General features: G+C 50.4%; 4 protein-coding genes across 4 annotated transcripts; all 4 read right to left on the bottom strand.

Annotated features, from left to right (window-relative positions):
• Positions 1-480: 480 nt before the first annotated feature.
• On the bottom strand, positions 481-2,146 carry V8C40DRAFT_267306 (Glutamate/Leucine/Phenylalanine/Valine dehydrogenase-domain-containing protein; the record flags this gene model as incomplete). The annotated part of the gene is made up of 5 exons (XM_083219838.1): positions 481-1,256; positions 1,340-1,600; positions 1,681-1,730; positions 1,793-2,018; positions 2,101-2,146. 5 exons carry the CDS (start codon positions 2,144-2,146, stop codon positions 481-483), a joined length of 1,359 nt encoding a protein of 452 aa, XP_083071553.1.
• A 1,747-nt stretch (positions 2,147-3,893) lies between these two features.
• On the bottom strand, positions 3,894-7,935 carry V8C40DRAFT_248990 (DNA-directed DNA polymerase delta POL3). Its single transcript, XM_083216663.1, has 3 exons — positions 7,019-7,935; positions 5,137-6,950; positions 3,894-5,069 (listed from the first exon to the last, which is right to left on the bottom strand). Exons 1-3 carry the CDS (start codon positions 7,775-7,777, stop codon positions 4,328-4,330), a joined length of 3,315 nt encoding a protein of 1,104 aa, XP_083071552.1. The 5' UTR covers positions 7,778-7,935; the 3' UTR covers positions 3,894-4,327.
• A 994-nt stretch (positions 7,936-8,929) lies between these two features.
• V8C40DRAFT_248985 (rhomboid family protein) lies at positions 8,930-11,713 on the bottom strand. Its single transcript, XM_083216662.1, has 4 exons — positions 11,601-11,713; positions 10,631-11,530; positions 9,627-10,567; positions 8,930-9,573 (listed from the first exon to the last, which is right to left on the bottom strand). Exons 2-4 carry the CDS (start codon positions 11,172-11,174, stop codon positions 9,529-9,531), a joined length of 1,530 nt encoding a protein of 509 aa, XP_083071551.1. The 5' UTR covers positions 11,175-11,530; positions 11,601-11,713; the 3' UTR covers positions 8,930-9,528.
• A 795-nt stretch (positions 11,714-12,508) lies between these two features.
• Positions 12,509-13,836, bottom strand: V8C40DRAFT_248982 (uncharacterized protein). Its single transcript, XM_083216661.1, has one exon. It carries the CDS (start codon positions 13,486-13,488, stop codon positions 12,955-12,957), a length of 534 nt encoding a protein of 177 aa, XP_083071550.1. The 5' UTR covers positions 13,489-13,836; the 3' UTR covers positions 12,509-12,954.
• Positions 13,837-15,806: the final 1,970 nt, after the last annotated feature.

Raw genomic sequence — 15,806 nt, 5'->3', positions numbered from 1 at the left:
AAAACACCTACTAGTATTCAACCAGTATACGAATTTTACTAAATGGGTATAACAGCAGTTACTAGAGAAATATAAATATAGTAATACTAGGTAGTTATTAGGGAAATGTAGCTATAGCAGCTACTTCCCTTATAGACGTATAATTTAACTAGCGGATGTTCAAATTTTTCTTGGCCTCGGTTTACCTATCATCCGCTTGAGAGCCAGCCATGGTATATGTGATTCCACACACGCGTTGTCACCGCCGCAGAATATTGGTTATAACGGATATCTTTTTAAACTATCACTAACATCTTCGCTATGATGGATATCTCAACTACCGCTTGATATCAACAATGCCGTACAATCCATCCCATACATAAAAAAACACTCAATGGTAACCACCAGTCCCAAAACGCCAAACGTCACTTTTTCTAATCCATTACTTGAATCAAAAAAGAAAAAAAAACCATCGGAGGAGAAAAATTCGTGAAGAGTCGCTTAAGCCCACCAGTCACCCTGGTCGTGCATGGCCTCAGCGACCTTGACGAAGCCAGCAATGTTGCTGCCGGCAACCAAGCTAGGCAGCTCGCCCTCCTTAGCAGGGACGTACTTCTGGGCTGTTTCGAGACCGGCGAGGAAGGCGTTCTTCATGATGTCCTTGAGCTTATCGTCGACCTCCTTCTCGGTCCAGGTAAGGCGCTGGCTGTTCTGCGCCATCTCCAGACCAGACACGGCAACACCACCGCAGTTGGCGGCCTTTCCAGGGGCGTACCAAACGGCAGCCTGGCCCTTGTCCTTCCTCTGGGCCTCGAACAAGTCAATGGCCTCCTGAGTACAACCCATGTTGGATCCCTCAGCAACAACCAGGACACCACCGGCAACAAGGGCTTCAGCCTCAGCCTTGTTGATCTCGTTCTGAGTCGCCGAGGGTAGCGCAATGTCCACCTTGCCGACGTGAATCCAAGGCCTGGCGCCGTGGTAGTACTTGAACTTGTCGCCGTACTGGAAGTCCGTCAGGGGCCGTCGCTGGGCCTTGAGCGCGGCGATCTCGTTGATGTGCTCCGGCGTGAAGGATCCACTGTCGGGGGCGACGAGCGCGCCGTTGGAGTCGGACAGCGAGACGACGGTGGCGCCGAGCTCGATGCACTTGAGAGCTGCGTACTGGGCGACGTTGCCGGAACCGGAGATGGCGACACGCTTGCCGGCGAGAGAGCCCTTGCCGGCGTGCTGGAGCATGTGCTCGACGTAGTAGACGAGGCCGTAGCCGGTAGCCTCTGTTTTTCGAATCTCGTCAGTAACACAGATCTCTCTCTCTTCCTATATTGGAAAGTAAAGCGAAAGAAGAAGAAAAACTCACCAGGTCGAATCAAACTGCCGGCCCAGCTCAGTCCCTTTCCGGTCAAGACACCCTCAAACTTGTTCCTCGCCTGGCGGTAGGCTCCAAACATGTATCCAATCTCGCGGCCAGAGACACCAATGTCACCAGCGGGAACGTCGGTATCGGCGCCAATGTGTCGAGACAGCTCGCGCATAAAGGCCTGGCAGAAACGGCGGATCTCGTTGTCAGACTTGCCCTTGGGGTCGAAGTCGGCACCACCTTTGCCACCACCCATGCTGACTAGAGGTTGGATTCATGATTAGCTTTTTCTTTTCCCCTCTGTTTGCTGATTGTTATCAGGGAAAGGTGGTTGTGCTTACGGCCAGTCAGAGCATTCTTGAAGATTTGCTCAAATCCGAGAAACTTGAGACTATAGCCCTCTTTGTCAGCTCACATATTTCGCCTAAAACAAGACAAGAGAGGCAAACGTACATGGACAAGTTGACGGTGGGGTGGAATCGAAGACCGCCCTTGTATGGGCCGAGAGCAGAGTTGAACTGCACACGGTATCCCCGGTTGACGCGGAGCTGGCCTTTGTCGTCCTCCCAGGTGACGCGGAACTGAATAACTCGCTCGGGAATGGCGGCGACCTGCAGAGCAGTGCGGTATTCGGGGTGCTCCTTGAAGAGGCTGCTGTCCTCGAGGGTGCTGGCCAGCTCTGTGACGGGGTGTGTTAGTCTCGTATAAAAGACTCGACTTATTGCTGCATCGAGTTTTGCCGTTCATAGAGGGAAACTCACCCTTGTAGGCCTGCTCGAATTCGGGCTCGGAAGGAAGGTTAGACATCTTGAAGTGAGTGTGGATGTATCGGCGTCGGTAATCGGTATAGAGTTGATGTGGCGAGTCTATGTAGGTATCTTGTGTCGCGTGCTTCAAAGCCTCTCTAAGAACAATATCTATAGCAAGAGTTGCAAGACCCGGTAATCAAGAAATAAAAGAAGAAGAGAGAAAAAGCCAAACATCTCTACCGCGGGAACCAAGCTGCTCTTATATAGACAGTTATCTTCGCCTCCCTCCCAAAAGCCAAGGCCCAAAAGTTTCGCCATCTCGGCCAAACTCAATGGCCAAGAACCTCCATCATCGCTTCCCCCCATACTCATCCCACCCCCATGGCACGTTACGTCTCTCGCCAAATAAAAAAAATATCAGAAAGCCACAGGCTGGCGCCTCCGATAGTCGCTCAGATGGGCTTGCTTAGGTAGATGAGATTAGATTGGGAGAGGCGAAGGGGGGGCGTCAATCTATGACGCTGCTCGACAAACACCATAAAAAGGAAGAAAAAACACCCGAGATCTTTTCTCAACACGGTAAAACAGACAGAAAGGGACATCATCAATAATCGCTCACGGGGAAATAAGAAAGAATACGCCCCACGCCCCCAAAAAGCGCCATTTAATACCAAAGGGCTGAATATCCCGTCTCATAATGAGCGACTCGCCCGATGTATGCAACAGTTAGTGTCGGCAATATCAACTGGAATCAAATCACTAACACGGGTGTGTAAGGAGATTGATTCACGCTCCTATCAAATCAATAAAGTAAAGCATATCGATAATGAAATACAACCAACCAAAGACGAATCAAGGCAAAGCGTCAAAAAATCGACTATCATCTCCAGCTATCAATCCCTATCCGAGCGACCTCGCCGTTCTTGATTGGCCGCCGCCGCGCTGCCCGTTTGAAGATTCAATTGCGTCGCCGCATCGCCGCCGGCCAATCGTAGACTTTGGCTAAGATCCAAGCCCGCCGTTACCGGCATGCGGGAAGCACGCGAGCTAGTGAAAAGGCGATGATGCAGCCGAAAAATCAGAGGCTAGTCGATGCAAGGGTAGCGATTGGCTTAAGAAGTGCGGTTTGACATGTGCTTCAGTCTTGCAAGACATCTTCATGATACGAATGAGAAGAGCCTACCTATTTACACGTGTAATATTCAATTACTTTCTTATCTATATATAACACAAAATATACGGGAAGCAAACAAGATTGAGCAACGCATGCCACCATTCCACAAAAGCCCAATAAGCCCAACCAAGACGCCTCTATCAAGGGCAACACAAGATTGAAAAATATTTAGATAGCATCCTGGTCCCCATAATTTAGACATTGCCTGCTTCACACCACCATTCCTACAATATAACATACAATACCACCGAACCCAGCCATTGTGCCTATTTATCATGCAGTATTGCACAATAAAAGCGGCATTAGTCAGTCACCACTGTCAGTCCTCGTACAAATCAATTCAAATCAATCAATCAATCTCCCCGTTCCGGTTTCTCCCTATGGCCACCTCCAACCACCACCAAAAAGAACGCCCTGCGGTATCGGAGCTCCCCGTCAACACATCAAACCCAGATCACAATCTGACACGCCAAGCACACTTTCTCAGCTCTAGTCGCACCTCCTAGTCTCGGGGCAACTTAATTGCCTGCATGGATTGCCGTTGTCTCAAGCCGCAGCCTCGGAATAACTAGGCTCTGCAATTCCTTCTCACCGAACGTATATACGCTGCTCTCTCGGCGATGTCAGGAACCCCATTTCTTTTGTTTTTGGTTTTGCAATTGAATTGTGCAATGCTAATACTTGGACGTAACTGACTCTATCTTCTCCCTGATGATACGCTGTTCCGACAAATCAACTTGCGATATACATGATCCATAGTCGTACATCTTCCCTCCACATTACTGACGCAAAACGGCATTGCAGAATCATGAAAGCAATCATGGCGATTCCATGAACCCCCACGCATATTAGTCCATACATAGACATACACATACGAGTACGCATGCTTCGCACTCACTCCAGAAAACGCCATCCAATGATGGATACATACAAATACAGCCATTCTGCTGTCGGGCCCTTTTCGTCTGACCCCCAAAAAACCCTGAAAAATAAATAAAGCAAAACAAGGGGTTGCATCATCGTGCAGTTCCCCACCTATACCCCCCGTGCCCCCATTCAAGCCTCTCACCAGATGGCGGCTTGGTCTGCATCAAATCTGGAGAGCTCCTTGCCTGCGTCCTCCAGATCCTTCTTGGCCTTCATTCGCATGTAAAAGATGGGGCAGTCCTTGCTGCTGCAAATGACTTCACAGTGCATGCTACCCTGGCATCTTTGGCATTGAGTCCACAACCGTCCGAACCGCACTTCAAGGTCCGATACTCGGTCCAGCGTCTTGTTGTACAGCTCTCCCACGCGAGGCGCGCAGTCGCTGCATACCGCCCCGGCGCTCTCGTGCTTGCCCGTGAGCGGCTTCTTGCATCCCATGCACGTCTGCGTCTTCTTGGCAAACTTCATCAGGCCACCCACCGTGGGGGCCGCCACCGAGATGGTACGCGTGTGGTCTCCCGTCAGCAGAGATTTGGCCTTTGTCTCGCCTAGAATGGGCTCAAAGATTCGTCCAAGTGGCTTCGCTAGCTGGTTGTCCAGGTAGTACTTGGTGTCGATCGGCACGTTGTTCTCCAGCACGTAGATTGGATCCTCCGACTTTTCAAAGTTTTTGGCTCCCGCCGCTCCCCTTACCATGACATACGCCACTCGATCGCCAAGACCAGGCGCCGAGCCGGCATCGCGCTTCTTCATCCTTTGTGCGAGTTCAACGTGGGCTTGCTTGGCTGCGTAGTCTTCCTTGGTCAGGGCCTTTGTGATGACCAGTTTTGACATGTCAACCTTGTTCTGTAGCAGATCTGCAATCGTGCCTTTGACGTAGCTGATTTTGATAAGAGACATTAGCCATTCTGCCTTCTCAACCATACAATAACATCTGCTTTACTTACTCTTGCGCACCCTGGACGTCTCGGTCGATGAGAATCATCCGCAAGACTTTTTCAATGACAGTCTGTGCCAGCAGGCAGTTGTCACGCCGCACCGTTTCGAGACCCTTGGTGTCCATCTTGTCGTACTTCTCCGTCCTTGTCCAGTATAGCCCGGCATATCGCTTCTTGTTGATGAGTAGATATGGGAAGTAGACCTTTTCGAATTCCAGCTTGATGGGCTTCAAGAACTTGGCCGACACGAATTTGGAGGCTTCCTCACCGAGCTTCATCGCTTCTGCGAGATCCTTGGTTCCGAACTTTACCATGACGGAATCGGTATCACCGTAAATGACCTGAGCATCGTGGGTGTAGCCGTTTGCAATGGTGTACTTCATCTCCACCTCCTTCTTCGTCTTCTCAATCATCTGACGGCCGAAACTGGTAGTACTACTTGCAATCGCAAGACAAGGTAGCTTTCCTGTCGTTGCACCCGTCAAACCGTAGACAGAGTTGGCGCTGACTTTCAGCGCCAGCTGTCTACCGTTCAGCACGGCCTTCTTGAAGGGATCCGTCTCTTGGGCTAGCTCTCGCTTCGCCTGCTTTCTGGCTGATAGCAATTCTTCTAGAATCTGGGCGAGTAGACCCTTGCGCTTCGTGGCCGTTACGAAGGAGTCTCCATTGGGGGTGACGATGTAGTCGACGTCTTTTTGTAGCTTGAATCTCTCGACATCTCCGGGTCTTAACAAGGTCGTGTAGCATAGATTGTGTGCTTGAATGATACTCGGATACAGGGAAGCAAAATCAAGAGTCGCAATGGGTACGTCGTAGTATCCTCGCGTCGGCTCAATAACGGTAGCACCTTCGTATTGATCCTCTGTGCCTTGAGGAGCGATGTTGGGGATGACTAGCTTCTGTTCCAGTGCTTTACGGAAAAGTTGACTGACGAACTTGATCTGCTGTCCACGCGAAAGCAGAAAGTTAAAAGGAACGCCCGTGACTCTAGCCATTTCGGTATAGTTTTCTAGACATGACAATTTATCCATCAGTCTTTGGGGGAGATAGGCATCCTTCAAACAGTAGAGCGCCAGACGGCGTCGTGATTCCGGCGTTCCGTTGAATAGCTCCGTAATCATGGTGTGGTGCACATCTTCCTTTTGCTCGCCTAAAAACTGGGAGCACACAGAGTTCAGAGTGTAACTTCGCAGGTGATGATCGCGCTGGACTAGCTGCAGCATGTCGAGCTGTAATCTACCATTGGTATTTGTGGCCTTGGTGTCACGGTTGCCGATTTGTTTACTTGAAAAGTTCGTTTCCTTGACCCTAGATGGCTTGCTGGGAATACGAGACCAGTACTCAAAGCCTTGCACCTTGAGGTGCTTTGCACGATCAAGGAGGTAGGGAAAATCAAAGTTGGAGGTGTTGTAGCCGATGATGATGTCTGGATCAACCCTGATGAGGAATTGCTGCCACTCGTGAAGCATTTGCTCCTCTTTCTCATAATCTAGAATTTGTGTCGCGACAATAGAGCTAGTAGTGTCTAGGCAAAAGACATTTCGGATAAAAGGCTTCTTCTCTCCGTATTTGGTGACCACGTTTGCAATTTGGATGACGGGGTCAACGTTGGCCTCGGGAAAGATTCCCTTGCGTCCAGCGCACTCGATATCGAAGGAAAGGATACGCAGGGGAGCCATCTTGGCCCAATCTCCTTCTGGCTTGTGGGCTATGAGATTCATGTAGTTGACTTCGGCTTCGATCTGGCAATTGGACTGGCGGCTGTGTTCCGGTATCATCTTGTAGCTGCCGGCAGGGGCTTCCACCCACGACATGCCTTGAATCTAGCCCGCAGTATGTTAGTCAAAATGTCACAACAGCAGCAAAATCAAGGGTGCAGTAAAGCCATTACCTTGCAATCTACCATGAATCGCAGAACGTATTGGATGTTGTCATATGTTCTCAGGCCTCCATCCAGAGCTCCCCACATGCCTTTCCAGTTTGCAAGGCCCTTTTCTATTGTCGATCGCACCGTGTTGATAAACTTTGGATCGGTGACGGTGATTTTAAGGTAGGGGCTTTGTACGTTGCCCTGGTAGTGGTAGATGTCCTCCCTCATGGCCAAGCTCACTGAATGAATCGCAGGCTGGTGTTGGGCGACCTGTGTCTCGAGATATGCCTTGTATAGCGCGCAGTCCTTTTGCTGGAAGGACAGAGGGGCGGCCACGTAGAGGTAGTGCTTGAAGTCTGTGACATGCAGCATAACTGAGTAGCCCTCGGCAGTCACGCCAAAGAGCTTCACAGCGACCTTTCCGCCGTTGATGGTACCCTCTTCGGCCTCGATGGACTGGAAGCAGATGCTGTCCCGGTCCGGGACGAATTCCGTGACCGGCGGTCGATCCCATGCCTGGTCCTTTTCTGTATTGTTCTGCTTGCGTTCCGATATATCCTGGCTAAGCTTTTCGAGAACTTCGGATTCGAACACGCTCTTTGTCTGACTAGACCCCAGCTTGGCTCCGGGCCCCTTTTGTGAGCTAATAAAGCGAGGTATCGGTGCAGGCTCGTCGATTTCAGTCTTCCGCTTCTTGGCGGATTGTGGTGATGAGGGGATGTTCTGGCGAGTGCGGGACTCGCCCAGCACTCGCTTCTGAGGGACAACTGTGGCAGCCATGGTCCTTTTGTGATGCTTCTTGCTAGGAATTAAACAAACCAAGGCCGGCTGTAGCTTGTCGTGGGGGGATTCCAACAATGCTGTAGCGAATTGTTAGTCCCTAGAGGAAAAGGCGAGATTCCGGCTGTCACGATATTTCCAGCAATACGCGCCTCCCGGACCGTGACGTGACGAGACCCACCTGTTGTTTAATGGGTTCGCACGTGAGTTGGCGTTCTCTCGTCGCAGCGTTACCTAAGCAGGAGTACATGGGTACCTCCTTACCCGAAAGCGGGGTTGCAATCCTCTGGGCTCTGGGGTACTTACTCCTGGGCCTAGCCGTCTCTAACAAAGCTCAGGAAATGGGGGCAAAAGAAGATTCCACACAGAAGACGCCACCACGGGAATCTCCCTTCGCGGTCCGTTGGTTTTAGAACGATCTTGAACTATTGCTGGCTAGCCAGGGGCAAACAAAGAAGCACAGTGGTTTTCATTTAGTATTACAACTACTTGTTGAGGAGTCACAACTATGACAAATCTATGAAAACCTAGCAGACATAACAGCCCATTCGTTTAGTACAGAGTGAAACGAGACTCAAAACAGATTGGGTCATCGCAAATAGCGTTTATCGCCTTCAACAGACAGAGTCGGCCTCACGTTATGCCGCTCAATCAAACAGATCAAAAGACTTACCGATGAACTGCAGTATCATCTGTCCCAGTTGCTGTACCGTCATACATCCTATTCCTCTAGTTAGCCGGTAGGTCTTCTCAGAAACAACAGTAATTCCAAAAGAAAAGGCTAGAGCTTGGTATCAGAGGTGTATTCCTTTTGCTCAACATGTGTCCCTTGCGGGATCATTCAGTTAAGCCATGCATTTAAGAACGTTCATCATGAAGACAGGAAAGGGAGTTGTTGAGGCTCCTTGGCCTTTCTTGTCGTACCTTTGTTGTCGAGCCCGCCTGTTCTTCTTGACGCGTGCTCAGCTTATTGCCATCCAGTCAAGTCATGTTTAGTTCTGCTCTTCTTGAGGTGCTCGTTGTATGTTGTTGTTGAGACAAGGGGCTATGAGGTCGTATGTATGAAGGTTCGCAGGACAAACGGTCAGACATCGAGAGCAAAGTTGGGGGAGAAAAGGAAGATTCCTGAATGGCAAAGGATATTTAGCCGTGGGCCAATTACTCATACAGGTAGCGGTACCGATGCAACATCAACAGCGTCGTCACGCTGCGATTCTCTTAGGTAACTAGTCGCGTGACTTGCCGCCTGGCAAACAGCTGTCTTGCATAAGTTCTTCTTTACGGCTGCTCTAGTACACTCAATGCCAAGATGTGACGCAAATGTGGCCAGATGCATCAATCACCTTGCAGAGGCCTAACCTCTAAAAAACAAAAATAAAAGCAAAAGGCCCTCTCCTCTCTCCTGGTCCCATTCCCATGCAGTCACTCTTCGAGATGCAGACAGTCTAATCCTAGAACAACAACAACAATCATCGTCTATATACAAACTGTAAGATGGAATTGTTTTCGTCCCATTATGAGATCATCCCTCCTTCTTTCCATTGTCTTATGAGTGTGTAACAGTAACCTCTTCCACGACCTTGAACGCCAGCGCTGTATAAATAATGTAAAGAATTGATCCTCTCACTCTGCTCTCTTCCTTCTTTTGCACACATCTCATGGGGCAGCAAAGATGAAATTTGGATGTTGACAAACACTCGGCTTTCTACCTCTTCTTGTTTCGTCTAGAAAAATTCACACCTTTCATACCTTTACTGTACCTTGATGGTTCCGAGATCGCACCATCCATTGACAGGCTAGATTATGTTAGCTTATCGATTGGCAAAGTGACAGGGGGCCGCAAACTCACAAGACAACTAAGATACTTGCACCAGCTGCAAGTATTGCCAACCTTGTAAAAGTTGTTGATCAAAACAACAAAGACGACGATGATGACCACAAGAGCGGCCGCTCGAACAAGCCACCAGGCCCACCATAAAGGTTTCCGTCCCTTGAAAAAGCCAACTGGGTTCTTGTAAAAGGGAACTGAGCCCGGTTCCGCCGCGCCAGGCACTGCTGAGTAAAATGGATCCGGACCAATTCTCCTTCGCAGAGAATTAGGAGAGTGTAGGACGCAGATACCCAAGACAAGGCCCATCAAGAACCCTCCAATGTGAGAAAAGTTGTCAAGACCAGGCAGCAGCCCGAGAACAAAAGATATAACCATGTCGATTATAATGAAGAGCAGATCCTTGACTGGGCTTCGTCGCTCCTTCCACGAGTATAAAAGGTCGAGTAGAGTAAGAGCGATAATTCCAAAGAGAGAGCCCGACGCTCCAGTAGAAGCAATACCGGGGGCGGCATAATTTCCTCCCATGACGAAACCAAAGATGCCGGCGCTCATGTAGACGAGGAAAAATCGAATCGACCCAATTGCCATCTCCATCTCTTTGCCGATGGTGAGTTGCATAAGCAGGTTGAAGCCGATATGAATAAGCCCGGCGTGCATGAAAATCGGAATGATGAAGCGCCACCACTGATTGGGACTCGGGGACTGGTGCTCGTTGCCATCGAAAAGAGGATCCGGGACTTTGCCGTCGAAGCCGCATAGCTCCGATAGAGGGCAGAATTGCGTGCTCTTGGTAGCATTTGGACAGAGGAACAGCACGGGAATCGTGGAGCCTTGGATTTCCTTGATATTGTGCATGCAGGGCGGGAAACGGGCGCCCATGTTGATGAGGACCTGTGTCGATGGCCCGATCATTGGGTTGAACTGGGGCTTGATCATGATGGGAGAGCCCGTCAAAAGACCTACAAGATACCATGGTTAGAGCCGATGTAGCAAATTAGAAGTAGATAGTCGTGTGCGCTTACCATTCCGCACAATTTCGGCGATGAAGACGGCGACTTGCGCAATCGAGAAGATATAGACCAGCCATGGGATGCGCTTCCTGTTGGAACCAAACATGCCCAGCTCGCCTACCCGAACCTTGCCTCTCTTGTCACGCCTCTGATTTGACTGTCCAGCCGGCGCGTCGTAAATGTGGTCAGTAGCCTCGGGAGACTTGCTCGTGTGGTCCTGCAATGGGATATTTTCCGTCCTCGAGCCATAGTAGCCCGTGTCTTGGTGGTAGAATCCTTGCTGAGAGATGTCGCTGCTGCTCGCGCCGCCCGGCCCTGAGTTCGCATTCGTTGGGTATGCGTGATCGTCGAAAACGGTATCAAACGGCGACGCACCTGTTGGGGCCTGGTGGTTCGGAGCGCCATATGGGCTCCCATAGTGAGCATCCGAATAGCCAGGATTGTAGGCTTGCGGAAGCTCTGAATCTGACGGCGCGTGTGTACTGTCGTAGTAGGGGGCTGTAGGGTGGTTTGGAGGCTGCTGATTGCCGCCGTAGTAGTAACTGTTGGCAGCCATGGCGAAAGAGCTGTCCAGCGGGCTCTGACGCCACGCGGAGGAGGAGAAGCGATGGAATTGAGGAGAAGCGAAGCGACGCCAAGAATAGGGTCAAGTGAATGTCTCGTGGATATCCTCAGAAGCGGTGAATCGTTAAAGGAGTGAGTTGCAGCAGGTTCAGCGAGTGGATGGATGCGTCGAAGATGAGGATGGTACGAGGTATGAGGTATGTAGGAGGGCAGGAGAAAAGCGGCTCCAAATGCTTTAGTAGTATGCCTGGCTTTGATGTTTGCCAGGCGATTACGTAGTGGATACGATGTGCGATGTACTGGTATTCCGTCGGCAGCGATTCGTACCAGGTCTACGGAGCTCAGACGCTGCAGAGGCCCCTGTCAGCCTGTGCACATGCAATGATTTGATGGATCAAGCCGTTAAATTGCCACTGACACAGGCTTGCCGGTGTTTCAGGCCTCGAGTCGCGGCGGGGCATCTATAAGATGCAGACAAGAAGAAACAAACGAAAGACTGGCAGAGGCTCGTCGTAAAGAGAGAAAAGAAACAAAAGGGCGACCAAGGCAAGGCAAGCAGCAGCTGATGCGTATTTCCTTATAAATAACCTTGAACCTCCCACCAACTAACCTCCGATCGAAAAATCCTACGGCAGTGGCATGCACAGCACGCTGACGTGGGTGGGCCCAGGGGGGCTGGGCTGTGCTGAGCTGGAACTTGGCGTCGATCAGCCAGAAAATGACTGGATTGCTGTGGCGGGCTTTGCTATTTTGGCCTGATTGTCCAGCTTGTTGCCCTTAACAGTGCTTTAGCCGCACATCCTCTGACGGGATGGATGGACTTTGACGCCTTTTTCGCACCATGGCTGCTCATTCCGCCAGGTCTCACCAAAGCAGGGACAAGTCATCGGTAACAACTTAATCAGCAGGTGCACACTTTGGGCATGAAAAGAGCTCTAGGCCTAGGTATCGAAACATCGATCCAGAAGCGTACAAGCAAACCGCACGAGGCCAATCAGGATCTTCTACATCTTTACTAGGACACCCGTTGACGACAAATAGGTGGCTCAGACTGCATTAGTACTACTGCGATACGAACATCACAGTTGGTGCTGCTAAATCGCCCAGCTCTGATATTCGGCCGTGACGCCACAGTGCAAGGCGCTGCTGAGGACATACGTCCAGGCTGTATTAATGGGTCTCCGATTTTGATGATATATTTAGCAACTTCAGTCAACACCCCATCGACTACGTAAAGTTTGAGCATCGAAACCGGGTGTGAAAGACAGTTCTTTTAATATCTGCGACTATGGCCATATTTCCTTAGGAGTCACTACCATGACTATACTCGTCTAATAGTGTTTAGTATTATCAGTAAGGTACCCGTGGACAATTAAATTTACGACAGGAGATGCTAGATGTCAAGCTTGGGGTGCTGAAAGGTAGGCATCCCTAATTTAAGCTTCAAATACCCTGTTTGCCTGTCCTATCCTATCTTCTGTTGTCAAATGCCCTCTTTTGCTCAATAAGAGATGAGTAATTGTTTTTTTCTCCCCCTACTGCCCCTCATGACTTTCGGTGACGCAGCTGCTTTGGTCCGCACCCATCGCACCCATCACACCTTTTAAGTAATGAGACCCCTCATCGTCGTCATATCTGAGCCACGGTGCCTATTCAGCACATACATATTCATATCCATATCATACAATCATGCCACCCTACTAGTACAAAATCATTATGGAAAGATGCTGCATTGCATCGAACACACCAACCAAACGCTGTAGACCCCAAGACTATTTCTTCTTCTCTCCCTGCGACTCGCCCGAAGTTGGTTCGTCCTTGTTCGCCTTGCCTCTCCAGTTGCCGCTCCACACGTCGGCAATCTGGTCAAAAATGATATCGCTCATGCCCTTGCCCTCTCGAAAGCTCTGCTTGTGCTCCTCAGCCCTCTTCTCTTTCCAGTCCTCTCCCTCGCCGCCCATCCAGATGTCCTTGAGCCGGCTCGACTCGGATGCTTTCTTTGCGGCCTCCCTCTCCCTCTGTTCCTTCAATAGCTGCTGCGTCCTCTTTGCGCCTTCTGGTAACCCCGTGTCGAATATTGAGCCCACGCGGCTTCCCATTCGTGCATATATAGATTGGCCGGTGTACTCGTAGGCAAGTTGGTTTGTGCAGAGTGAGAATGCTCCCACTAGAACGAACATTCGGATGTCGGCCTTTCTGGGTGGCAGCAGCATCGCTAATGGGGTAATTATTGCTCCTGCAAGCGCTGAGTTGTGTATGAATTCATTTCGAGGTGGCAGCGGCGGTGTTTCGGGCTGTTGTGCCATTTTGCAATCTGCTAGGGTGTATTGGAGAGACCGGCAAAGGATGCGTTTATGTGGTGTTGGGTTATCGATAGACTATCCGTATAGTCGTGGACCGTCTAGCTTCTCTCGAAGAAATCGGATAGCCTTGAGTGAGCAACACAGCTGAATGGAGTCGTAGATAGATGCAACGGCGATGATCAATTGAAGTATGCAAATTCAAGCTGAGTGCTCGAATCATCGCAACTTTTCTGCGGGCCAGTGGCTGAATGTAGCCAATCAGACGGCCTCCTCCGGCGACCTCTGGCGATGCCTACAAACACGCCGGGTTTTCAACCATTTGGTGCCTCTTTGTAGAAGACACCAATATTCTGGAGAATGGACCAACATTCATGCAGCCCTAGGCTGCCTGTCTGAGCTAGCAAGTAATTCGTCATACAATGCCTCGACTCTGCAGACCATTATCACACGGCACCAGCCAAAAGTACTCCGTAGAGTGGAACAGTTCTCAACCGGCAAGTCGCCCTACGAGCTCAATACTACCCTAAAGCCATTAATACCGAAAAAAAGCCAGAGTAGAGAACGGAGTCAGATAGCAAATTGACCGTGATTCTGCAGGGGAATATCGGTGATGGAGTCTTTGTCTATCTATAATTAGAACAATGACATCCATAGTGTCACTGCCAGCCGGGCAATTAGAGAATTGGTGTGTTTAAATGGGCTCTAGAGAGTCGAACCCTGTACTGACGAAGATCCTGAGCATACGGCAGGTTCACATGTGTCTAAAGACAGAATTTCCCTTCATCAGGCTTGCGAATAAAAACCCGAAAGAGTTTCAGATCACAATGCTACTTTCATAGGCAGGCATGTCTTTTGTGTTTCCTCCTTATTTAGGAACACTTTGATTCACAAAGGCATCCCCGTCGACCAGATGTGCTTGTTTTCCGAAGAATAAATTGAGGCATATCAAGCAATAGTGACAGATGCAAACGTTGCGTACGAAATAATTCCATAACCACGTCTCTGACGGACTCGGATCAAATTATACCGGAGATGATGTCCGAGAGTATCGGCTACGACAATTTTGGCTGACCGCAACAAGCTGGCTGGCCTTAAAGGGACTGAAGCGGCCACATGCAGCAGGTACATGCATACGGAGCAGAGCCGGAACGAACAAGTAGTGCATCCTACAGCGACAAGCTCCGGCAAGCTGCATGCAAAGAGGAGGTGAGCGAAAGAGGGGGGAATACGTGAGCATTTCGGTGCAACTTGGTGATGTATCGGCACAGATATGCGGTAGCTGTTTTAACACTGGTACAGGTATTTGCACAGGTATAAACCAATACAGCAAAGGCACAGAAGCAGATACGGGTGAACCTCAACTGCAGTCATGTGGCGGCAGCGACACGTGGATCGTCAATCTTGCCTTGTCGCATGCTCCATCGATGTGTTGGTGCAAGACCATGGACAAGCAGAGATCAGATTGACAGCAGCAGCCAAAAAAGTGCCGCTAGAGCGCGGTTTGGACCAAATAGAGGCGCCTAGCGGGATCTTTGGGGGGCAGCGTGCATCTGAAATGGGCGATTCGGGGCTGTCCGCCGCGAGCTAAAGTGCGACTATACGTGTGCCGAGTTGGTGCGAGGTGACTTGAACTTTGGTAGCGCGGATTAGTAGGCGCTGTAGAAGGGGAAAGAGGAAAGATGCAGGTCGGCGGCATGGCAATAAAGGCGTCAGTTGACTTTGATTCCTTGAGGGCATCCCCACCATCCAAACGGTAGATGCTGGTACATGACGGCTAACATGGGAGTACAAGAGGACAGCCGCGTCAAGTCCCCATCGGTAACGTATGATGGCAGTGGCCCATCTGACATCTTGTTCCTTGTCAAACTCTATGTTGGACTGCCGTTGCCCACTGATGGTCCGTATTACGTGTGGTGGCTCTCTTGTCTCATATGGGCTCGACATCGTGGAGACATCCATTGGCGGCACTTTGACATCCATGGCCATTTATCCGCCTGACAGGCAAGTACAACGAGTAGGTAACCGGCTAGTATTGCTACCTCAGTCGGTGGTGCGATGGCGTCTCCCGGTAGTGTCGAAGAGACCCCGGTGATACCTGCATGCCGTCAACTGCCACTCAGCAGTGCACGATGCACGTCCTCCACCGCCCCAACAAGCTCATCGCCAGTTCATCCTGGCGGGCGTTGCCACGATGCATCATCGAGTTGCATGCACATTAACGCACCTGTCACCGGCTGTCGCCCAAGTACCGTGTACCTGCCCGGTACCAACTGCCAGAGACCCAACGGCTTCCATGTCGATGGTATATTGCTACCAACGGC

Source organism: Trichoderma camerunense, assembly GCF_050948025.1.
Source record: "Trichoderma camerunense strain CBS 138272 chromosome Unknown V8C40scaffold_12, whole genome shotgun sequence".
NCBI classification, from domain to species: domain Eukaryota; kingdom Fungi; phylum Ascomycota; class Sordariomycetes; order Hypocreales; family Hypocreaceae; genus Trichoderma; species Trichoderma camerunense.
Note: the sequence above shows the minus strand (reverse complement) of the source record. Positions and strands in the feature narration are given on the sequence as shown.

Coding starts and splice junctions, on each gene's coding strand:
- V8C40DRAFT_248990 (XM_083216663.1), bottom strand. CDS start 7,777: ATGGCTGCCACAGTTGTCCCTCAGAAGCGAGTGCTGGGCGAGTCCCGC. Junction 6,951..7,018: donor GATTCATGGTAGATTGCAAG/GTAATGGCTTTA, acceptor ACTGCGGGCTAG/ATTCAAGGCATGTCGTGGGT. Junction 5,070..5,136: donor GACGTCCAGGGTGCGCAAGA/GTAAGTAAAGCA, acceptor TATCAAAATCAG/CTACGTCAAAGGCACGATTG.
- V8C40DRAFT_248985 (XM_083216662.1), bottom strand. CDS start 11,174: ATGGCTGCCAACAGTTACTACTACGGCGGCAATCAGCAGCCTCCAAAC. Junction 10,568..10,630: donor CGCCGAAATTGTGCGGAATG/GTAAGCGCACAC, acceptor GGTATCTTGTAG/GTCTTTTGACGGGCTCTCCC. Junction 9,574..9,626: donor GCAAGTATCTTAGTTGTCTT/GTGAGTTTGCGG, acceptor AACATAATCTAG/CCTGTCAATGGATGGTGCGA.
- V8C40DRAFT_248982 (XM_083216661.1), bottom strand. CDS start 13,488: ATGGCACAACAGCCCGAAACACCGCCGCTGCCACCTCGAAATGAATTC.